The 25,272-nt window shown below is 38.1% G+C and overlaps 1 protein-coding gene across 1 annotated transcript; it reads right to left on the bottom strand.

The window, feature by feature from the left end:
- Positions 1 to 1,653: 1,653 nt before the first annotated feature.
- Positions 1,654 to 6,967, bottom strand: LOC117488604 (sodium- and chloride-dependent GABA transporter 2-like; the record flags this gene model as incomplete). The annotated part of the gene is made up of 9 exons (XM_034137603.1): positions 1,654 to 2,141; positions 2,590 to 2,725; positions 3,330 to 3,500; positions 4,452 to 4,552; positions 5,067 to 5,169; positions 5,314 to 5,451; positions 6,176 to 6,288; positions 6,797 to 6,853; positions 6,955 to 6,967. Coding segments are annotated over 8 exons (807 nt in total), but the record flags the coding sequence as incomplete, so codon positions are not given.
- Positions 6,968 to 25,272: the final 18,305 nt, after the last annotated feature.

The following is a 25,272-nucleotide window of genomic DNA, read 5'->3' on the forward strand; positions in this document are numbered from 1 at the left end:
TTTCAGAAATAATCCTTGATAATCCATGATATGGCGTTTCATCACCGCAGTATCTGCCGGTAGAATCTCCCGCATGAGCAGGCATAAACTCCTCTTTTTTATCAAATGTATTTTCTTTTTTTTTTAAAGCTTTATACATAAAATCAGCACTTTTGAAACAGGAAGTGAAATAGAGGGATATGAGGCATGGCTAGAATGGGTGATCTGTTTGGTATTTTGAGCAAAACACTTCATAGACATGTTTTTTATATTTTTTTATATATCTGAGATTGCCTAAAAATAGCATGATAGGTGACCTTTAACATAAGCATCCTATCCGCTAGCCGCTAACCGCTGGCAGCTAGCTGCTAGCATGACATTGCAGTTTTCAATACATAACCACATAACTGAAAATAACCGCCCATCCTAAACAATGCACTCTATCACAATATATTCGTAACACTGTTATTCATTATACTGGGCTACAATTGTGAGATTTTAAGGACTTTAAACCTACCTGTTTAAGAACACGAAGAGACAGAAGATGTTTCTTTGTGTTGAGCTTGACTGCAGTGTTTATTCTGCAGCGCCTGCCTTTATAGAGTTTTTGGTTCCACCCGAGCGCTATCGCCCTCTAGGGATCAGTCTGCATATTGCACAATATAGTTACAATGAAATTGGTATTTTAATTATTTTTTAAGACTCATATAAATAAATAAATATGAGGGGGTGAAAATTTGTCGACTCTGTTGCTAAGCTTTAATAATAATACCATTTTTGTTTTTAATCCAGTTTCTACGTGGTCCAAAAAGTGTGATTTGACCCCAAAATCATTTATACAGTATAGGGCAAGTGAAAGAGATTTTATAGCAAATAAATGATATTCTCAAGCCCTCTTGAAAAATGGTGACAAACACAGGGGCAGCAGGTGAACATAATGAGACCATCAGGCACAGGAGGTAAATCACAGGAAGTAAGACACCAAGAGAAAATAAATGTCAAAATAAAACAGGAAAACAGACAGACTGTGATACATTTTCCCTTTGGCATGATTTACAAGCATTTGCCTTGACAACATCACTAGTTACTTTTAGAATATCAGCATTTTATCAACAAATATAAACATTTTATGAACGAATAAAATATACTGTATGATTCATTACTATCAGCAGTATATTAAGTAATCATCTCAATGGACTCATACAGCAATTTTGATCTTGGCTTTATTAAAATGTCAGATTTAAGTTATGGAAATATATGCTAATTAGCACACATTCAATGAGCTAATGCCTTATTTGAATATTCAAGAAATAATTGTCCAATTGTAAATGATCCACTGGGTTAGCTTTTTGGTGAAATGTATTCTTTAAACCTTACTATATTCACCTGTAATGTCTTCCCTCAAACATGATTAGTCGCTTTTTAAACAGTTTTAACATGAAAGAAAAGGCTTGAAGGCTTACAATACCCTCCAAGCATTTCCTTTTGGCTGCATCCCAATGCCTATAACATGAGCATTCTATGGTTGGTAGGCTTAGTGAAGGTGGCTTTCTGCCTCTACCATTTACAGCACCCACCTCCTGCCGCCCAGACTTCGCTGCTTTCCGTAGCGAGCTGTCCTCAGTGCCAGGGGGCCACCCGACCGTCTTTAAACATGGAGACCCTCTCGTTAAGCATGCTTTGTAGGTGTCTACTTTATGATGTATTATGATCATTTCTACACCAAATCAATTTGGGATTGATTTGTTTACTGCACCATATTGTCTTTCCTTTATTTGTCACTTTATTAAATGCAGTATACGATCATTTTGGGTAACACTTTGGATAAAAAAACAGCATGGGTATACTGAGGGGTTATTGATTACATAGAAGTCGATGGCAAAGTTAACATGGAGTTTCAATCAAGATTCATTTATTTGCACAACCAAAACCCATATAGTTTAAAAGGAACAATTCAAGTAATAATATCCACCACCAAAAGTTATATAAGATGATAAGGTCTTTTTACAATTGTAACTTTTTAACACGGCTGACTTTTTAAAATAAGAACATTCAGACACCAAGGATGTAAAGATCTCCTGCGTTGAGTTTGTAACTGGCTGTAGACTCTTCTTTGGTGATGCATTCATCAGGTAATAAGGGATTACAAATCCAATCAGTTTCTGTGAGGATGGAGATACAAAGCAATTGTTACTACACTGGTCATTTAATTTACTACATGTACTGGAATTTCAGTTTCAGGGTATTTAATAATCAGAACAAAATTATATAACACTGATCCCAGGGTAGGAACAAAATAATTCTGTTTTTTCATTCACTAGCTCTATGCTTAAGCGTCAATAAATATATACTGTAAGACATAACATGGGCATGCAAAATCGAAATTCGATCATCATGTGTGGATCAACTCAAATTGCAGGATGGTTATTTTACTATCCCAGTGTTCAAGTTGTGTTTAGATGAGTGTCAGCATAGTACATTAGAAGCGTAAGTGTACTAAGAAACAATGAAGGTCCTGAAACATAAAAGCTGAAATGTTCAGTCCCCAACACCATGGTGGTTTAATCTGAGAACATCAATCACTGTTGTCTCTGATTAAAGGTGGCTTACCTTCAGTACTGCCATGTTTTAGTTTTTAAGTTAAAGCATGCAGCTCTGTATCAGGAGTAGGGGTTTCAGGGTAAAGAGTCTTCTTTGGTGGAGAAGATTGCAGATCGGATGCAGGAGTGCATAACGTTTTCAGTCTCTATGGAAAGAAAATAAATTGCCAGATAATTGCCTACAAAGCATAAACTACAACATAACAGTACCCACTGAAATCCACCAAGTTAGCTTCTGTAATGATTCAGATTTCGGTCAGTCCATTCACATATAACATATTGTATATATCGACAGAGTATCGAAGTAGACCGAAATGAAATAAACCTAAACCTAGACTGTTAAGCAGGTCTCTGTAATAAATCACTCAGAAAACTGCAACTGATCCAGAACGCTGTGAAAACAGTAGTAGCTGTGATTCAGGTTGAGAACATTAATAACGTTGACAAAAACCAGAAGAGTAGAACACATCACCCCAGTTCTTAGATCTCTGCACTGGCTACCAATAACTTACATAATCGATTTTAAAATTGTATTACTAACTTATAAAGCACTAATTGGTTTGGGACCCTAATATAAGTCGGACATGCTGCTCTGTTACGAGCCACCCAGAGCTCTCAGATCTTTGGGGACGGGCTTACTCATTGTTCCCTGGATCAGAACCAAACATGCCGATGCTGCATATAGTTTTTACGTGCCTTTGTATCTGAAAATGTGCTATATAAATAAACTAACCTTAACCTTAACCTTACCTGTCTCAGTGTTCCCGGGGTTACAGCCATACGATAGATAATCCACAGAGGAGTCAGGAGAACTGAAGATAAAGCAAGAACCATCCCAATGGCAAAGCCCCACCAGGGGTACTCGTAGGTGTTGTTGTATTTCAGCGGGGTGAACTTGACCAGAGAGAATATCAGTGTTCCCTATGACAAAACAAGTGGAATAAAAAGAAAATCAGAGGAGCAGCTTACATTTTCATCAATGGATATATATATATATATTTATATTTGTCTTATTGTCATTTTGATATTTTTCCGGTTAATGTCTTAAAGGTCCCATGACATGGCCATTTCTACTGATCATAATTCCATTGTTGAGGTCTACTAGAATAGATTTACATTGTTCAATGTTCCAAAATCACATTGGTTTCTCATACAGCATCTCTGTATAGTATGTGTATTCACTCTCTGTCCTAAACGGCTTGTTGGAGCTCCTGCCCCACCCCCCCCCCCCCCCCCCCCCCCTCCCTATGAGCCTACTGTGCTCTGATTGGTCAGCTCGCCCACTCTGTTCTGATGAGTCCACCACCGTTACAGCGGAACATCAGTGTCATGTGTTACAATGGCGTTTGTTAGCAACCAGAAAATGACACCAGTAATGACAAACAGATGAGAATGCTGCGTGGGGTCTGGGTGCCGTGTTGGCAGGACGTTGCGGGGCTCGCTGCTGCGCCCTTTGAGGCTCGAGGAGCGGCCAGTGTGAGCTGGATTACTGGTGTCGTTTCCTGGTTGCTGCGTGGGGTCTGCGAGACAGCGAGACTCCGCGGAACTCAGCCTGAGCACACACACACACTCACAGCCTGCGGAAATCCGTGGAGCTGCATTACGTCACTATGACCGTTACGTCACTATACTCAGGAAGAAAAAAATGGAAAAAGAAAAATCTCCAACGAGGCGTTCTGGGGCAGCACAGACAGGTCTTTTCTGTGTTAGAGTTTTACTCGCTACAGGGTGTACTTTGAGGGTTTGTGACTTTGCAGACCGTTTACATGCATAAAAAGATACATAACACACAAGGGGACGGGTAATAACCAGAAAATCATGTCATGGGACCTTTGAAAAATAGATACACCAATACTCAATACATTTACTTACAACACAGAGACATGGTGTGATGAACTTCCAACAATATTTCATAAGCGATGAGGGGTAGTAGCCAATCATTTCCTTTATATTGTCATAATAACGATCAGCACCTTGTAGTCAGGGAGTCATTCAAGAATATGATCAAACACTGGGATTCATCTACATCACGATATAAAAGGGCAAGGTCTGATGCCTGGCCACGTGCTCATAAGGACAAGGGGGAAGAATTTCAGCACTACTACTGAGTCCTTTACATTCCTGAGAACGGTCTCAAGTCTTTCTTCTTTTGGTCCAAGAGGAATGAAAGCTAAGTTAATGTGTAAGATAGTACTGGCCTCACAGATAGGCGGGAAATGTTCTGCCCTCCAGGCAGTTGTTCAAATGTTTTAATGGCTTTAGCAGTGCCCTCTGGTTACTTATGCAGTGCAGATGAAAAAAAACTTGATAAGTGAGTAAAATGAGCAAATATCAATACAATGTTTTGTTAACATGATTTGTAATATTTTACAGTATCACTGTTATTCATAATGGTATAGTTTTAGGGGCTAACATTACTTAACATATATATACTGTATGTCTGTTGGACTCCTAATTTTCCTTGCTTAAAATGATCTTGTTGCTTACCATATATCCATCCCACACAGACGCACTCCAAAATGGCAAAAATCATTATTGGTATTCCACTGCAAGCATAGTAATCAAACAGCAGAAATACATAAAGTCCTCCCTACAGCACATGACAGAGAAGACAGAAACAGGAACACAAAATAGATTGTTTTGTTAAATGCACAAGATATTTAGCACGGAAAGAGAGACTTAATGGTACAGCCTTTAATTCTTAATGTTATAGATTAAAAAAGTAGACTCTCACCTCAGTCACCATAAACAGGCCAATAACAAAGGAAACACCACAGATGATCAACAGAAGTAGTTTACGTCGATGACCAATAAGAAAGAAGGATGGAAACATGTCTGATATGGCTGTCACCAGGCCTTCCAGATACACAAACTGTGGGTAAAAGATAAATGTTACATTTACATTTTCTACACTGATTATAACAATTACGTTTCTAACCATTCTCAGGTCTTAAAGGTCTCCTATTATGCTATTTTTAGACATATATTATGGGTCTCAGATATATAAAAATATATAAAAAACATGTCTATGATGTGTTTTGCTCAAAATACCAAACAGATCATGCATTTTAGACATCCCTCATATCCCTCTTTTTCAGCCCTGTTAGAGAAGTGCTGATTCTGGGTCAGTAGCTGCTGGTTGTCTGACACTTGGTGAGTTCCCTTACACATCGGGGACACATATTTATGTATGAAATACATCAAAAAGTGCATTTTGCATGATAGGAGACCTTTAAGACTTTTGGAAATGTTTTAGTCATGACTTCAACCAACAAGGCAGTGCATATTCTGTCCAAGCATTTACTGTAACTTAAGCCTGATTGCTTATTTTTGCTGATTGCTTTTATGTATTTGGATACTTAATATCTCTAGATCTAGATATCACAAGACACAACCATTGAAAATATCTTATGGAATATTTGCACATGAAAAGCAATACAAATCAATCAAAAGTAAAAGGAAATAGAGATATATTGATGTTGTCTTTTCATGCAGGCATTTAATTATAATTAAAGTATCAGGGGGGCTTATAACCAAATGTTATACAATTCTTATGTACAGTATATTTTAAATACAGCTGAATGTGAAAACTTTACCTCACTGTCCAATCCAAGAAGGATAATCATGATGAAGAAGAAGGCAGCCCAGAGTTGAGGTAAAGGCATCATGGATAAAGCCCGAGGGTAAGCAATGAATGCCAGGCCAGGACCTGCAAGTAGATAGCTAAATGTCTTAGGAATTAGTACACTTATAATTTCTATATATAGCACCTGATTTTAAGGTTGGAATTAGACCAGAACCTGCTTAGTTTGAGTGATGATGAGTTATTCAAACGAAATCTTTTATTTCTGGCCCCATGTACACCAGCTGGTATTCAGTAGGTTGCAATATGCAATCTAACCACGAGATGGCACTATCATACACACTGGTCGTAAAAAAGGTGATAATATTTCTGTGTTGTGTTTACAGCGAGTTTCTGCTGCCGCCAATGGGTCAAAATATCAGGTGCTGCAGGATTTGATTTATTAATAGATTTTATCTTGGATTATGTTTAGGAAATAAGGAATACATTTAGAGAGTAGAGGGTCCTCATAAGTACTTTACAGGTACAAGAATGATGTTCTTGTGAATTATAATTGAAAGAACCCTGCAGCACACATTGATTGTGAGGTCCCACATGACATTATGGGGACCAAAATCCAAGTGTTTCTTCTCACATGTTATTGTGAGACTTGAATTTGTTAAGTTGTGAATTATATATTTGTTCTCTTCATCTGAAAAAAACAAAACAATTTATTCATCACTTAATATTTTTCATAGGAACACAACAAAGCTAATATACACCGCAATGTTTTTTCCTCAAACCATCCCATACCTGATTCAGCTACTGTGAGATGTCAACACCCAATTCATGCGACATGAAGCCAAGAACAGAGAAGACTGCAAAGCCAGCAACAAGCTGGTTAAACTGTTTAGTGTGCACAAAGCGAAATTAAAAAGGACGATTATGTATTTTATCCTGCATGACATAAACCGTTAAATGCATATAATGTACAAACATAGGATACAATGTTATCCTTACTTGTAGCAGTTGTTGTTGTATTTGTTGTAGCTTCCCATCGCTTGCAAACTGCCTACGCAAATGCAATAGGAGAATAATACCTGGCTCCCAGCATCCATCCACACCTTAAATCAGTTAAATGTGCAGTGCCAGTGATTTTTAAATGCTTTTAAATATTGAAACATATGATGTTTATACTTGTATAACAGGGGTCGGCAACGCGTGCCACCAATGGCACGCGGCACCGTAACCAGTGGCACACTAGGAATAAGTGGAATAAGTGTACAAAATGTTTATTTTATTTTTGGATCCTGAACAAGACCGCCGCCAGAGCGCGTCTCCCCGTTACCTTCAGAAGGAAGCCATGCACGCAACGCAGCCCCACTCTCTTTAACTCCAGGCGACTTTCTGCCGCTTTCCTCCGTAATGCAGTGCTGATAGTTTCACCACAGAGGAAAGCACTTTACAAATTGCAGTACCCATAACGAGCTGTACAAATGCCGCAGTTTTTGCGTGGCGATCGATATCGGCCGATACTCACTCTCTGCCGATCGATCGGTGCTCTCTAAAAAGGCCGATCGCGAGACGTAACATACATGACACTTTTCTCTGTGTGCGTCAAAACAAGCTCGCCAAAATCGCTTCACCAGTCTGGCAGTATTTTAAGGTGTCCGAAAATGACAATAAAATAGCGGTGCAACGTGTGTGAAGCAGAAATCCTGCAGCTCCACCCGCTGTGACGGACCGGTGAGCGGAGCAAAACACACAAGTTAGACCTAACACACTTAGCTATTTTATCTACCTTTGGAACTAGTTATACATATATTTATTCTTCACTGTCACTCATTACTGGATCAGTGAGCTGCATGCAGATACTGACAGGCTGTCAGGAGAGAGAGAGAGGGGGAGAGAGGAAAGAGAGCGCTTCCGCTCATTTCTCCCGTGTTATTATCCAAAGTTAATGTAAACTTGAATAATGTACTTCATTTGAATGTAACAATTATGTTGGTTGTTTGTGGAAGCGCCAGTGAATGAGCCCCATTAACTGAGTTTTAAACATCACTTTTCACGAGTGTTTTCGTCGAGCTCTTCATCCCCCCCCCCCCCTTTGATAATTCACGATCGTCGGCACGCTGATACATTTTTTTTTTTAGAATGGCACTTCATATCAAAAAGGTTGCCGACCCCTGTTGTATAATATACAACTATACTTTGTTATACTGTGTACTTGGTTCAGCCATTTAGAATTCTACCTTTCTGTCCCTTTCTTAAGCCACATTTCCACTTCCATGCATGTCTTAGAAACTCTAACAAAATTTGTATCTTTCCTCCGGATGTACTCAGACTTTCCCACATGTCCTATTTGACTCCTACATCCTCCTGCTCACATGTTCATCTTTCCCTATTACTCCCAATAGTATTTTCACCTTCTCCACCTTCTCATTGGCAGATCATCAATTTTGCTTTTTTCCTCTGGTAGACCTGAAACCTAACTTGTACCTGCTTGTATTCCTGTTAATGTGTGATTGCTCAATTCTCCGCCTCTGGGCCCTGACGGCAAATACCCTGTTCCCTTTAGTTTTCAGCCAAGCCTTTATAATAGACAAAAACACTTCTGGTCATTAATTTATGGGTACAGCACGTAATGGTAAATTAAAGACCTATCTTTTTAATTTGGCTTCTCATTTTTAGTAGTATCACTGTACATGTTTTATTGTTTTAATGTGTTTACATATTTTAATTATGTTCCTCATTTGTTATTGTCATTATTTGTGTCATACTCAGTAAAGCACTTTGGGCATGAAAGGTGCTATATTAATAAAGTTTATTATTATTATTATTATTATTATTATTATTAAAAAATTGTTTATTTATGTCCAACGACTTCCAAGCACTAAAGAAATCTAAAACTCTACCATAGTGCAAATGTCCTTTTTATCTGCTGCGCAAAGGTTTGGTGACCCGCAGGTCAAATCCTAAAGCTGTTGATGTCCAAATATTTCAACCAATGTAGTCCGATGTTTAACAAGCACATTCTTTTTATCCACCAATATTTTTGAAATACTAACTCTCTCTGTGCGCACCGACAATTTCACATGATGTATAGAAATATGATAGTGTGCTCAGTAGAGTGCAGATGTATTGCTTTTTTAATCTAAATAAGTGATGGGCTGACCAATGTTTTCACATGATGGGTTCCTTCAAGTTGGAATACGTAAATATTATAAGCATTACCAAGTTTGTTCCCAGCTTTCTCACATAATCCCAGCACAGATTTCTTTGCCATGAATTGCATGGCAGTAGAAAAGGCAAAGAAAGTCTAGGAACTGGTACAAGATACATGCATTGCACCTACTGGAGACCACCGGTAAGAATCATCACTACCTCAGTTTAGCGGTACATTTAATTGATGACAAATAGCAACTTCACTCATTTGCTTTAGGTGTGGTGAAAACGGAGGGAATGCATTTTTGCTGAAGCGTGAGCCGCATAGTTCCACAAGAGTGGGACATAGCGGTCAAAGGTCACCACTTGTAGGAACAGATAGTGCTCGCAATATGACATACAAGCATATGCCCTGTGTAGCACAGATTATACAGATGGGATTTAGATCTTTCTGTGATAGCGTCAATGTTTTAGCTAAGGGTCTGGAAATGGTCAGACTTCATGCCAATAATTCAGAAAACTAAAAAACTAAGCTTCAATGTAATAATAAAGGTAAAAAAAAGGATTTGTTTAAACAGTTTGTTATGCTTTATTTATTACAACACCACACATGTGTTTGTTTTATTACCCCCCAAATACATGTTTACCAGTTGTTGGTTATTTGAGATTAATCATGATAATTCACAGGTTACCACTAATTGTGGGTGCAAGGGTTACTATGAAACTTTATTTTGTAGAATGTGCAAATTCCACAGCTAGTGCTGCCCACCCCCACACATTTTTTCCTCAAGCGCATTCTTGTAACCTCTTGGCTTTTTCATGCCTTTTTAAAATGCTCCACATGATAAAAAAAACGTGTTATTTAGCGTCAATGATATTTCCACATTATGAGAAGAAAAAACAACCTGTTGGTTTACTCAGCCAATTATGTGTTCACATTAGGCTGCAGATGACTGTTAACGTGTCCCCAACCTAAACTGTCAGTCGTTAGGTTGAGTTCGCTGTAAGCTCTCCTCCAATCAACATAAAACCCTCTCACAAAACATTCCCTAAATTGACCATTTTTTTCGTACGTAAGAGGATTTCTCAGAATTCTGACTTTCATCTCAGAACAAAAAAAATCACTTTGTTATTTTCCTCTACATGTGGACCTAAACCTCTTCTATATGTATCATGGGTGTAAAACATCACACACACTAAACTGCTTCTTGTTGCAAGAGATCTTTTTCTGCAGTTTGAGGAAAAAGACAATTAATACGTCCAGATTCTTCCCACGTATAAAACATTAATGTAGCCTTAAAGTTATAAAGCATTGCTTCCCGACAAATCGACTTACCCTAGATTCCACCGGGTCCGTCTGCGCCGCGTTGCGGTTTTGGTCCGGCCTCCTCCGGGCGTCATACCCTACCAGGCGCGTTTCAGAAGCATTTCAGAAGCGGAGCGTCTTGCCTGCCGGCTCGCAGTTTTTGTTGATTTGGGCATATTTCCTGGACAGGCTACTTTGTACAGACAAAGTTAATAATAACTGTAATATTCCAGTTATAAACGACATGAATCAAAGATGTGTTGCTGTATTTTAGTGGTAAAAAATGCATTCATCATCATAATTATTCTATATATATAATTTACACAGTGCCTGTAAACCGGAGGAGAACGCTGGCATTTCTCCTCGAAAGACTACGGAGGGATAGGGTCTGCAAAATTAGTTTGTGTTTGTGTATATATCTATATATATATGCTATATGCTCTGAAAGTTCCACTTCCTGCCTGCCCGACCTTGCGTTACGGCTGCGCCGCGACAAAAATAGGATTCGATCCTAATTTTAGAGGAGCCCTGCGCCGAGCCGCTTTTGGGACGCTTCTGAGCCGTAACGCGCCGCGTGTGGTGGAATAACACCCATTGACTATAGTAGCCGCGATCGCCGTGAGCACCGCGGCGCAGCCGTAGCGTGCCCGTAACACGCCGCAGACGGACCCGGTGGAATCTAGGGGTTAAAATCCAGCACACAAAAACTGTAAAACTAGTTCAGCAGGAGATTTGTTCAAATGAAACTTTTGTCAGAATACTCACAACACCAAATGAATGACAGCAAATATCCACCAGCTCTGGACCAGAAAGCCTTCAGTTTTGTCGGCACATGTCTTTCGAAAATGTTTTGAGCCTACACTGTAAAACCTGACAAATTAATAGAACTCAAACATTTCTTTGAAACTGATTAGAAGTTTTTGAGTAATACTTATACCTAACTGAAATGTTTTAAGTTAAAGTATAATCTTATCAATTGAGTTCTATTTAGTAGTAATTTTCAAGGGACACAAACATATTGTTTGTAAGTTAAAGAAACATTATATATTAAGTTTCTTTTAACTAATAATTTGTGTTAACACTGTACGTATAAAGATCAAGTATTGTTGACTTAAAAATGTTCATATCTTTTCAACTAGCTATTTTGTTAGCACAGTACAAATGCAAATCAAATATATTTAACTTGAATATTGTATTATCTCTGAATAAAAAACTTTTCGCTGTATAAAACGCGATATGAATTAAAAACGTCAATTGATTAGTACTCAAAACTGACTGAATGTAGAGTACTTAAAACATTTTTTGAAACCGATTACATAAATATTTTCAGATAACTGTAACTCAAAATCCCTAAGTTAACATTGAGTAAACACAGGGTTGCGTACGGGTGCTGGAAATCCTTGAAAATGCTTGAAATTGTACGAGGTGTTTTCAAGGTTTGAAAAGTGCTTGAATTTTGGGAATGGTGCTTGAATTTGGGATAAAGTGCTTGAAATTGTAAATGCTTTACTTCGCTTTTTAGATTAAAAGAAAATAAAGAAGTCGGAGCGCGCTTAATTCGCTTTTACATAAAACAGCTCCGCTCCGGCCTTCCCGCGCAATGCGCGTGACCGGCAAGTGTTTTTGTTACGTGTGTGACCTGGGCATTCTGATGAGAGTGATAGATGACAGTATGCCAGGAGGGTTGCCGTTTCAACGAGCGTTGGCTAGCAGAAGACAAATACAAGCCATGGCTAAGACGAGGGTCCAAGCGAAGCCCAAGAGTAGCCTCCTGCAAAGTGTGCAACAATAACGATGCGAGAGTCTGCGCTGACGCCACACATCCACACGAAAGGTACGCCATAGTAGAGCATTTTAGATTAGGCTATCGTGCATGTAAAATACATGACACTTTTCTCTGTGCGCGGCAAAACAAGCTCGCCAAAATGGCTTCATTAGTCTGGCAGTATTTTAAGTGTCCAAAAGTGACAATAAAATAGCGGTATGCAACGTGTGTGAAGCAGAAATCCTGCAGCTCCACCCGCTGTGACGGACCCGGTGAGCGAAGCAGAACACACATTAAGAGTTAGACCTAACACACTTAGCTATTTTATCTACCTCTGGAACAAGCTGATTCCGGCGATCGGCCCCAAAATTGGCGATCGGAGCATCCCTAATAATTGTATATGATATGTTTTATAATGATTGATCATTAAAGTGTTCTCAAAGCTGGTAAAGGTGCAGCTAGTTTGAATGACTTTGTATACTACAGAGTAGCTTGTGAATTTACTCCAGGTGGAACTAAAGTCTGATTTAACACTTGATTATATTTCACATCATTCATCCAGATCTGTAAAGTAACTAAAGGTATTCAATACATGTAGTGGAGTAAAAGTAAACCATTTACCTCTGACTTATGTTTACTGCCAACCTAAAAGTACCTCAAAAATAGTAATCAATAATATATTGAAAAGTTATTTGGCTGATTGTTTTATATTGGCTCAGCCAGGTTATATGGGATGCCCAGTCTACGTACAGATGGGTCTCATTTTGAAATATTAAACTTAGTTTTCTTTTCTAAAAATTAAAATGTTTCATCCTCATGTAGAATGCTATTATGAAACACACATTTGGTTGTTTATACTTTATAGCATAAAGAACATCAGATTTAATGTGAGGTAGGGAAATAATCATTTGAGTATAAGTATGTGTATATAAATATGTAATTTACAACAGCTGTAAGATGCTTGAAAAGCTTGAAATGCACCTTGATAAATGCTTGAAAAGTGCTTGAATTTGACTTTGGAAAAGGTGTAAGAACCCTGTAAACATTCAAAAGCACTTTAACACTGACAATTTAAATGCAAATCACTGTTTTATTAAGTGACAATAGAAAACTCAAAATATATATAGTATAGCAAATAACTCTTTTAAATAAAAAAAATACCTTAAAAACAGTGCTAGGGCCTTGATGAAATATCTGTGTGTATTTTAACCATCACTTATGAGTGAACACAATTTTCAGGAACAGTTCTGCGTATTAATTAACACATGGACATAAAGACCCAATACATATAAAAGTATAAAACAACATCTACAAACAGTCCTTCAACTTGAAGCTGAACAGTAACAAATCTGTAACAAATCTGTCAATGCAATACAGAACACAGATGTAAAGCAGCAGGATGTAAACAGAGGAGAACAGTGTGTGTGTGTGTGATTGTAAAGTGCAACTTTGTTGGTAGGATTACACTGCCAAAAGCTCATTTTTCAGGCTCAACACCCTGGGCTTCAAGTTCCCCTCATCCAGGCCCATCAACACTTTCTGGGTGAAGTCGAAAGTGTTGGCCAAGTCTTTTGGGTAGCTCAGATGCAGGGCAAAAGTCAGTGCAAAAAGCAGGATGAATGCGTCAGCCAGTGTGGGGAGTTGCGATAACTCTGATCTCTCCTGGGCAGAAGAGCGTGGGTAATCTGTTGACCTGGCCACTGATCATGAGAAGTCCGACCGCAATGTCCTCTATGTCTGGATCATCAGACTGCTCCCACCTGATGACAAGAACAGATAAACGTTACCCATTACCCCCAATTGCCTTGGCTATCTCAGAAATCTGTTTTTCTAAAGATACATCAGTGACATATCACATCAATAACCTAATGTTTGTGCATAATGTGGCTTTAACCCTTAACTGCCAGACCAAGAAAAAAGCTATGGAAAAATTATTTGTTTGCATTTTTTTATTCAATGGGCCACACAATAATTTTATTTTTCACAGTTTTGTTTTTATGAGCCTCTACCAAATGGTCGAGCTGGGCCCTTTTATGGTAAAAGTGCATTTTCAAGAATCATCATATACAGTACAGTATTTGTACGCATCAAACTCAAATAAAACACAAACTGAAATACATTGTTTTTTTTATGGAAAATGAGCAATATATACAACCAGATATATTCATAAAGATAATAAATTATAATTGTAAAAAAAAGAAAATGGAAAAAAAGTAATGTAAAGTGTTTTTAATAATAAAACAAATACTTGCTCATCTTACTGTATATGCTGAATTGGCCTAACAAGAAACCACTGGCCCAGCGCCATATAAATAGAAGAGTTACGACAGCGGAAGTCCAAAATGCTTGATCGTCACGTGGTTCAGGGAGAGTCAATAGTTCCCCGGAAGTTCGTGGCGGGACATATGAATGCATGATTACCGGAGATAGAACTACGATTTTTGGTAATAAGTAGTGAATAAAGGTCTTGATTTGCAATATGTATACAACATACCGATATGTGTATGTATTTACATCAATATGTTTTTTAAAATAAATAGAATCTGCTAATATTTATGGATAATATTAGGAATAGTGTGAACAGCTAGTTTACTTGTTAACATATACATGTTAGGCTGTTGCCTTGGTTACAGAGCCTGTTGCTGTTGTGTATTACTTTGAATTATTTAAAACAAATATTATCTTCTTAAACAGGTATGGTAGTCAGGAGCATCACTTCCTAATGTTTGATATATTTAGAGGGAGGGGATGGCAAGGAATGCTTCAAAATTTAGATTAGATTAATTTCTACCATTTTTTTAATTCATGGTGGTTTCAGTAATCCCATGGTACTTGAGGACATACGTAATCTAAATGACTAATGTCATCTTTATGACTTTCAGAAAGGACAGGAGACCAACAGATGACTATCAATGGACTAGCAGCAACACGATTATGACGTTAAAAGTGTTGTTTTAGGAACATCCATTGTAAATACATGGAATTCAATAAACATTGAATAGCATGTCATGCAGTTTGTCTGTGCCTTTTCCTCCGTGTTGTCCTGGCATATAGTCTCCACCATGGTTTGCTGTGCTGCCTGGGGATGCTCCAATCGCTCAGAGAAAGGAGTAAGAATCAGAATGTACGGCTTCCCCACTGACACAGAGAGGAGGACAAAATGGCTAGCTCAAGTCAGCAGGAGCAATTTAACAATCAAAACAGACAGCCGCAACAAAATATGTGAGGTAATCATATTCAAACACTGCATTTGCACTTTTTCCACAAAACGAAGACCACACCATTGGGAAGCTTAATGTTTGGTTTAATACAAATAACAGGGAAAGGCTTGAAAAACTCTGAGAGTTGAGACTCAGGGTGCAGGGTGAGGGTCTCAGTGCAGGTATTCAGGCTCTATTGAATCCCCCTCTGGTTCTTGTGCTGAAAGAGGGAGAAACAGACAGGAAAAAGGGTTATACACACACCTATATAGCACACCTATTGGATGGGAAATTGCCTTGGGGAGATAAGGTGTGGTCTTTGTTTCCAACTGAAGTTATGGAACTTTATTATTTGTGAGTTTAACAAAGTATGACAAATGGCATCAGTAATGGATGTGATATGAATTTGTATAAGTTGTCTCACATTCTTGGTCGTATTTTACGTACAGTATGTAATGAGTGTATACATGTCCAGTAAGTCCTCCCACCTGTAACATCACCTGCCCCTCCACCTGCCATACAGTAGGTTACTAATATACACTAACAAGATTACTTATATAATACAGTGATAGAATACATGTTTAGTATGCTTACTTATATACAACAGTAGTATTACATTTACCTTGTGTTTTCACTCTCACTTTGCCATCATTTCAAAATCAGCTGAGCTGCCAACATAATACAGACAGGTAATAATCAACAGAATACACTAAAAACACTCACCCATAAGTTACGTTTTTGTTTACTGTTTGGAAGTCTCAAATATGCACTCTAAATTCATATCAATAGCGATTGTATCACACAAATAGCTCTCTTCCTTATTATTGTGTAACGTTAACTTTATTTATACTAGCTTGTAGGTCTACTCCAAAATGGAGATCGTAATTTCTCCACCTCCACTCATTACAATCACACGTGCCCCAATGTTATATTTAACTAATATTATATTCCTCCACCCCACAAAAAAATCACGTTTAGAAGCCCTTTTTCTCTAATTCCACAACGTTGGATGAAATAACATTAGGAGAACGGATTAATAGCTGTTCATGGTTCACGTGTGTTGCTAACTTTATCCGGTATCCTAGCCTAATCTGTTATCTGTAAACGTTCCCTAAATCTACTGATTTAGGGATAATCCACTAACATCCTTTAATACACATGTTCATTTGACTCAGATGTGCTGATAATATCTGCAATATAAATCTTTAAACGTCTTCTTACCTTTAAAAGTCCATCACGAACGGTCTATTATGCTGCAACTCTACTGTGTTGCTGGTCGCAAAAGTTCCCCGGAAGTCAGCGGCAAGCTAACTTCCGGGGAACTTTTGACGGCTGCACGATCCGCCATTGCTGTAAAAAAACTGGTCCATTGGAGTGAACGGAGATGTCGTAACTCTTCTATTATACGGCTCTGCACTGGCCTAACAGCAAATGTCTACATCCTGTGTTGGCCTAACTTGCTCATCTGTGTGCAACTTTGGGCTGAATGCCATGCATGAAAGGTGCTATTGTAGTGCCGAGAGAAGGGAGTCGGAGGCGGTGCATCGGAGGTACAAATCTGGCTTTATTGAGGAGCAGAAATCGACATGCTGTCGGGTCGAGCCGAGAAGAGTAAGAGAAAGTGAAAGGGACACACACACTGTAGGTACCCCGGAGGTACCGTCAACATATATGTCCGGGCGGAAACAATACCCCCAACCTGTAGTTCCATGCGTGAATTATGTACCCTAGTTAAATAGTGGTCACTACACTATATAAATTATTATCACTCTTTCACTCTGAGACTCATAAGGCAGATTTAGTAATATTACCATGAATCTAGCCATTTATTTACCATATTTTATTGGAAAACATCACTGAAAAAGTCATATTGCTAGTTTACCATAAAAAGCCAATTCCACCGATTGGTTGAGCATATTTTCCAAAAAATAATTACACCCTTGTTAAAACTTTTTTTGTGCATCAAGTTATCTAAATATGTTCACTCAGTGCTTTGACACTAACATGTGTCAAAATTGATATGGTTACCTTACAAAAGTTGACCAAAAATAGTGATTTCTTCAGCAGTGATTTTTAGCATTGCCAACTTTCTCAGTGGAAGCTAGCTGAAGGGCTTTCTATTCGAACCACAGTGACATCTAGAGGTTGTTTTGTGCATAGCACGTCAACCAGATGGTAGAGCTAGCTGAATCAGATGGAGTTCAACTTCTTTTTAACAAGATACAAAATGTGCTTAAAGGGTTAAGGAAACACCTATTAGCATTGCACAACATAATGTTACAGCCCCAGAAACTTCAACCTCCAAAATAACCAATCAGTTGACATAAATGCTTTCTACAAAAAAACATTTATAACCTTCATAAGGGTAGGATTTATTGTATCACTGTATTAGACTGTGTTACTATTAGCTAGTTGTACCTAATAAACTGGCAACTGAATATATATTTACAGTATAATCTCTCCCTACTACACATACAAAAATATGGGGAACACTGGAGATTCTTTTGTTTTGAACACTGATGCTGCAGGAAAGAAAGCCCTCTCTTAATTGTATATTTTATTAAATCACGTGAGCCCATTTTTAACACTGAAACCTAAAGAGCTTTCAAATAAATCCTAAAGTAGTGAAGTAAAGGGAGATTATATTCAACATATCCATTGTGTACCTTACAATAATTACAATTCTTATGGCAATATTCAAATCTTGGAACTAGAACCTGAATGGGATGTGAGCAACACAAGAGATAATGTTTGAGTAATATAACCTCAGTGACAGAATCAAGCTTTGATGACACCAGGACAGTTCATACTTTTCAAACTAAATCTATCATTTATTATAATTTCTTCACTATAAAAATTCAAATAATTGTCTTCCTGCGATAGAGCTCCTGAAACAATGTAACAAGATAAACTATATTTTTTGATGATCTGTCACATACATTCAAAACAGTTATTATGCTGACTTACATGCCACAGCCTCAGAAATGTGGAGTCATCTTCATGCAGATATGCAGGCAGAGCACAGCAGCACGTCGGACATGGACGTCACCTTGCTCCTTGAGTGTGAGAACATATCTTTGTTTTACTTTGGATGCTAAACAGTATAGCCACACAACAATTGATATCACAAGAAAGGGCTCTTCCATGACTGAAGAGATTACCATTTTGACAAAGATAATCCACTCTAGTATGAGAATAAAACACCAAGAGGCATAAACCGACTCACCTGGAGGTCATAGGAGACGAATAGCTGATTCAGAACTTCAGCTACCTTCCCTTTGCTTGCCGCCTTCTTCCTGAACAGGCTCTGAAGACGGGGGGCAAGTCTATCCAACTCCGCATAGAAGTGGTTCTTCAGGTTGAGGTTTGTTATCCTGTGAAACTCTGCACAAATCTGCCAAAATATAAAATGACTATTTCATTCACAGTACAATGTACATGTGGACTGAAGGCAGCAGAGATAAAACACAAACATAACATGCTAAAACTGAGTAAAACATGTCAAAGTTATCAGTGACAAAGGCACACAAAATAATTATATAGTGGTAATAAATACAATATTTTCACCTGTGACTCCATTTTCAAGGCAGGCCAGCATTCCAGGATCTCTCCAACAGGTAGCTCATCATTGATGATCTCATTGCGCCGCAGGGCAAAGGTAGTCTGCATTAACTTTTCAATCAAGGGAAGGTTTTTATCACTCCTCGTAACTTCATCTACGATTTGGAGTCTCAATCGCTCAAGGCTTGTACCATCTTCACCCAGTGGGAAATTAGGCAAGAAATTCACCTCTGCCCTCTTTGGTCTTTTGATGTTATGGCGCGTTTCCACTACACGGCCTCGCTCGGCATGGCTAGGCCTCGTTAGGACTAGGGATGCCAGAAACTGACCATGATGAAATTCGAAAATCGGACAGCCCTGGCGAATATTAATCGATTATTCGCCGCCCCCCCCCACCACCGCGGGAGAGAAAAAAATATATATTTTCGCAGAGCTTGCATTTTACTTCATTTGCACTTGTCAGTTCCACGAGGAACTCTTCTTTGTTCATCTTTAGTTGTGTTCTCACTGTTCTGTATATCGCCAATAAATCAATCGCACGTGTGACGGAGAAGGGGGAGGGGGGGGGGCGGGGTCGGTGTGTAGCAGGCTGCAGCAGTCTGCACTCTGCGCAGCCTGCGCTGCTGGCTTCCTCCAAGTTTACAGTAAAACAAACTGGCCATTTACAATTATTAATACTATTACTATTATTAGCATTAGTCTATATTTTGGTTGAAACTAAGCCAAGAAAAAAAAGAAAAACATAAATAATAATAAAAAAATATATAAATAAAATCGAATTTTAAAAATAATTTTCGATTATGGAGACTGTAACGAATATTCGAAAAATTGAATAATCGCTGGCATCCCTAGTTAGGACTGGCTCACTTTATGGCGCATTTCCATTACAGTTTAGGAACTGGGGTAGTATCTATAGTAACGCAGTGTATGCGGAGCCGTGACGTCATCTTCAATGAGAACCCCAGAAAAACAACACAGCCGTTAGCTGTTAGCACTCAGAGCTCCTCATATATGTTCAGAAACTAGACAAAAGTTAAACAAGTACAAACCACAGACTGCCTGTGTCATGGCGAATACAGTCGCTGCTTTATTTATGTCTGTATAGGCCGTTGTTGTGAGTGTGGACGGTCGGAGCATATACTGCGTTAGCTTAGCCAATCTCCATTTAGAAAACACGCATTTTAAAAGGTTTTTCGCCTGCCGTCTGTCTGCAGACTTGACAAAGCATTAATTCATGGTTTTTACTAACCGGTATCAGTATATTGTTACTTCGGCATCATTTTGAAACGTGTATTACAATTAAATCACCGTCAAATATGTCCATCTTGTTGTAGTTGTAGCCCCCTTGCCAGCGATGCTCACTCTAGTTTAGCATACTCAGCCCGACTCAGCCTCGTTGTCTCTGGCCCTAGACCCACGATTTTATGAGGCCAGAAAAACTGTGAATTAGGACCCGCCGGCCGGTACTAGGCCAAGTGGAAACGCAACCAAAGACGGGCCGCTGACGTCACAGCCCTCTTAAACCGTGCTCCGCACTGTAGTGGAAACGCGCCATTAGAGTCAGATTGAAGAAGCCATATATCTGCCAGTTGCTTCAGTTTCCTAAAGAGAAAAAACATTGAAGGTTAGCTGGGTTGCAAAGTTTTCACAAAATGATCTGAGAAACACTATTTTCGAACCTAAAATGGCAACACAGTCTCATGGCATTTCGTGTTATAGTCACGAAATTAATCTATTGATTCGTGTTCACCAACACGATTTCGCCATTTTTTCGTGTCACACAGAACGATTTTAAAAGCAATGTAAATAATAACAAATTAGAAGGAAAAAGACATTTAAAAAAATACAGATTTAAGTATTCTGACACAGAACGATTTTAGAAGCAATGTATTTATATTGGTAGTATGTGCCTGCACCAAATAATAACAAATTAGAAGGAAAAAAAGATGACATAAAATACAGATTTTAGTATTCTGAGGCTCTGAGCCATTTCTTTTCCTTACTGACGACATTATACAATTTAAAATAAAAGGGATAGGGTTAGGCTTAGGCTTAGGGTAAGATATTGAGTAAGAACATGTTTTTATGAACCACACAGCTTCCGGTCTTCCAAGACCCGACCGGACAAAAAGACGTGTTGCAGGCACGAAACATACTACCAATAGAAATACATTGCATTTAAAATCGTGTTGGTGAACACGAATCAATAGATTAAATTAATTTCGTGACTAATAACACGAAATGCCGTGAGACTGGGTTGAAAATGGCGGCAGGAGGCTCGCTTTTCTTCTTTTTTGTTACCGCATGCATGTCTGTGCATGTTTTATTAGCTTGGAGGCATAGAGGATTTACGTTAATTGTACAGTAGGGCCTGGCTCATTTCGTGGCATCTGCAGGCAGTGGCAAGTACTTCCGGCATCTGCCACAGATGCCACAACTTGCCACCGGCATATGCCACAGATGCCACAACTTGCCACAACTTGCCACCGGCATATGCCACAGATGCCACAACTTGCCACAACTTGCCACCGGCATATGCCACAGATGCCACAACTTGCCACAGATGCCACAACTTGCCACAGATGCCACAACTTGCCACCGGCATATGCCACAGATGCCACAACTTGCCACAGATGCCACAACTTGCCGAGGCATCTGCCGACTGCTGAACGGGAGTTGCCACAAGATGCCAGAAGGTTTTACGGTAGCTGCCACTCGCCTTCCGTGGCAAATGCTGCTGTTTAACTGTTAAACCCGTATTTATCGTGTAAAATGTTTGCTAAAATAAATAAACGTGCTATTTTTATGATAATACTCAAGATATATTATAAGTGAATAAAGACAATTTATTGACATTAAGATCTATCATTGTTGACCAGAGGTGGGAAATAGGCTAACTAAGTATATATACTCAAGTACTGTACTTGTGATTTAGAAATAGCCTACTTGTGCTTTAGTTGAGTATGTAAATGGCATGTTACTTAGTACTTACCCCACTACAATTCAGAGGTAAATTGTGTACTTTTACTCCCCTACATTTATTTAATAGGCAACCTGTAGTTACTTACTACAGATTCTGATTAGAAATATAATCACGTCTTAAATCAGACTTTAGTTACTCCTGGAGTAAATTCACAAGCTACCCTATAGTATACAAAGTCATTAAAACTAGCTGCACCTTTACCAGCTTTGATAACACTTTAACGATCACTAATTATAATGAAAACATGTAATATGTACTTTAAGTATATTTTTATGCTAATAATTTTTGCACTTTTACTTGAGTAACATTTTAATGCAGGACTTTTACTTGTAACAGAGTATTCCTACATTTAGGTATGCTACTTCTACTTTTACTTAACACTAGAACCGCCAGGGGTCGCTGTATAGCCTACCTAAAACCGCCAACGTGTAAAATGTACCCGCTATTAGAATGCATTGATTGTCAAGGTACAATGTTATTTTATTTATCATTCTAGAACACAATGAGTGTTGCCACTAGAACACAATGAGTGTTGCCACTATACTCGCCGTGGCATGTGCCTTGGCATTTGCAGGCAGTTGCAAGTGCTGCCGGCATCTGCCACAGAGGCCACTACTCTGTGGCATCTGTGGCATCTGTGGCAAGTACTTCCGGCATATGCCACAGATGCCACAACTTGCCGAGGCATCTGTGGCAAGTACTTCCGGCTTCTGCTACAGAGACCACTACTCTGTGGCATATTAACATAATTCCTTTCTGTCATTGACTTTACCAAAGTCTTTATATATTTTGTTGGAGGATGGCGGGACCTACGATTTTCATTGCCATAAGCAATAGCTGTGCACATGATAATATAACCATTGTAATGTACTGGTTTAAACTGAACCTTTCACCCTTGATGGATTTCCATCATACATAATATACACATAAGGATTATCTTATTTTAATGTTGGTATACTTGACAGTAAGTGTGCTTCTATTGTTTATTTTATATATATATATACATTTACTTGAAAAGACTGTAATTTCCTATTGTTACTGTTTTACTTTATCACAACTAGTGGTCATTTTCTGTTTTTTTCTTATGTCAGTGCTCATTTACAGAGTTTGTGATTTGTGACTTATTAATAAGGAAAACATCATCCTTAACATTTTTTGAATTTATTTTTGAATTTTCTAAATTTGAAAAAACTAGATAAAATTAAATTAAAGTTAAAATCTTGTTTGTCATGCCCCAAGAACAATAAAAACACTTGGTAAAAAAATCCTGAGTGAGGCTTTCATAATTCATGCATGAAAGGGTTAAGAAAGACAAATATATGTTTCTATTGGTTTTAGTAAGATGGTTTATTATAGTGTATTCTTAGGTATTCTGTATATTGTTTATTCTTTAGATACTCTGTAGATAAATATCTACTAATAATGTGTATATTGTTTCCTGTTTCTTTTTATTATTATTATTATTTTATGTTTCCTATCCCTTGTAGAAACACTGCTGTAACGCAAATATTTTGACATTTTAGATCAATAAAGTAAATACAACGTATCATATCAAAATCTGTTTATGTTAATTAGCAACACAATGATTTTATATTTGAATGCATGACATATAAACTTTTTACTGCCTTATATTTGACCTCCTCATTCTCTGTTTGATACAATTCAACTTTATTGAATAGAATACAAATGAATTGAAATAATAAACTCTCCCACTGAACACTTTTTTTACTTTAAAATGATCAGTTACCTCATGCTATTTGTGTTATTATGTGTCATACCCTATATATGTGACGCATCTGAATACTTGCATGTCAAATCATATAGGATAAAACAATATGCGGAACTTAAAATCAAGGTTACCTTTAAATTATCCATCATGACAGGAAAAGCACAAATCTGGCCACCATTTACATTGCCAAGGTATCAATTTGTATAAATTAAACCTACGTGAGTACCACGCAGACATTATGATAACGTTTAGTATGATAAAAGTCAAGGTAATTGTATACTTCATTAATTAAGAGACAAATATTAGTCGTTTATGCTCCTTTAATGACTTCTTTGCAGTAAACTGACATTCAAACGGAGTGAAAAGTCATTGTTTTCTGACAGACTTGACCTTTTAAACTCTTCAGGTTGCATAGGAAAAGTTGAGTAAGTCAACTGCCATGCTTTTCTGTTAACCTTTTATCCTAACTCAAAGTATCAAAATAAAATTCCAATAATAACAATAAACCATGACAACGTGAAACCTTCATTGACCTTTTAATAGCCAGCGCCACCATTCGGCAGTGCGCATTTTGTGTCTTGATATTTAATATACTGTCATGATTGTCTTAATGGAATAACATGGTTTGTTTAGATTCACTGATATCAATATCAAACAAGAATCATCTGAAGCATTTAAATAAAAATGTTCAACCAGAATTAAAATATTAAACAACAAAACAGATACAATGACATTAATCTGTTTATTAACAACGAAAATAATACAAATTAAGTACATATGCCTAGATTTAAAATAACACATTTATACATGTGTACAATCAAATATAACTGTACTTTGCCTAATTTATAAAGTATAAATCTTAGCATCTCACTAGCAGTGGCAAATGCAATCAGTTACAGCTTCCCTAACTCTGTAGCCAAGTCTAATAACACCAGTGTACACGTTGCTGTGTCAATACATATATATATTTGTTAATTATTTGTCTTCACTAGTAATAATACACCTGGTTTATCGTAGCAAGCAGTGGAAACTCCCCTCAAGAAGCGACAATTGCCAAGGGCTTGCGTTGCAACCCTCACTCGCCAATATTTCTTTTTTATTACAATATCAGTTCGATAAAGTCATGCCTGAACAGCAACATTTTACACGATAAATACGGGTTTAAATAGCAGCATTTGCCACGGAAGGCGAGTGGCAGCTACCGTAAACCTTCTCTTACTCTGGCATCTTGTGGCAACTCCCGTTCAGCAGCGGCAGATGCCTCGGCAAGTTGTGGCATCTGTGGCAAGTTGTGGCATCTGTGGCATATGCCGGAAGTACTTGCCACAGATACCACAGAGTAGTGCACTACTCTGTGATATCGCCCCCCCCCACACACACACATTAGCCGCGTTCACACCAAGTACTTTGCCGTACTTAGTG

The sequence above is a fragment of the Trematomus bernacchii genome, unplaced genomic scaffold (assembly GCF_902827165.1).
Source record: "Trematomus bernacchii unplaced genomic scaffold, fTreBer1.1, whole genome shotgun sequence".
Classification (NCBI taxonomy): domain Eukaryota; kingdom Metazoa; phylum Chordata; class Actinopteri; order Perciformes; family Nototheniidae; genus Trematomus; species Trematomus bernacchii.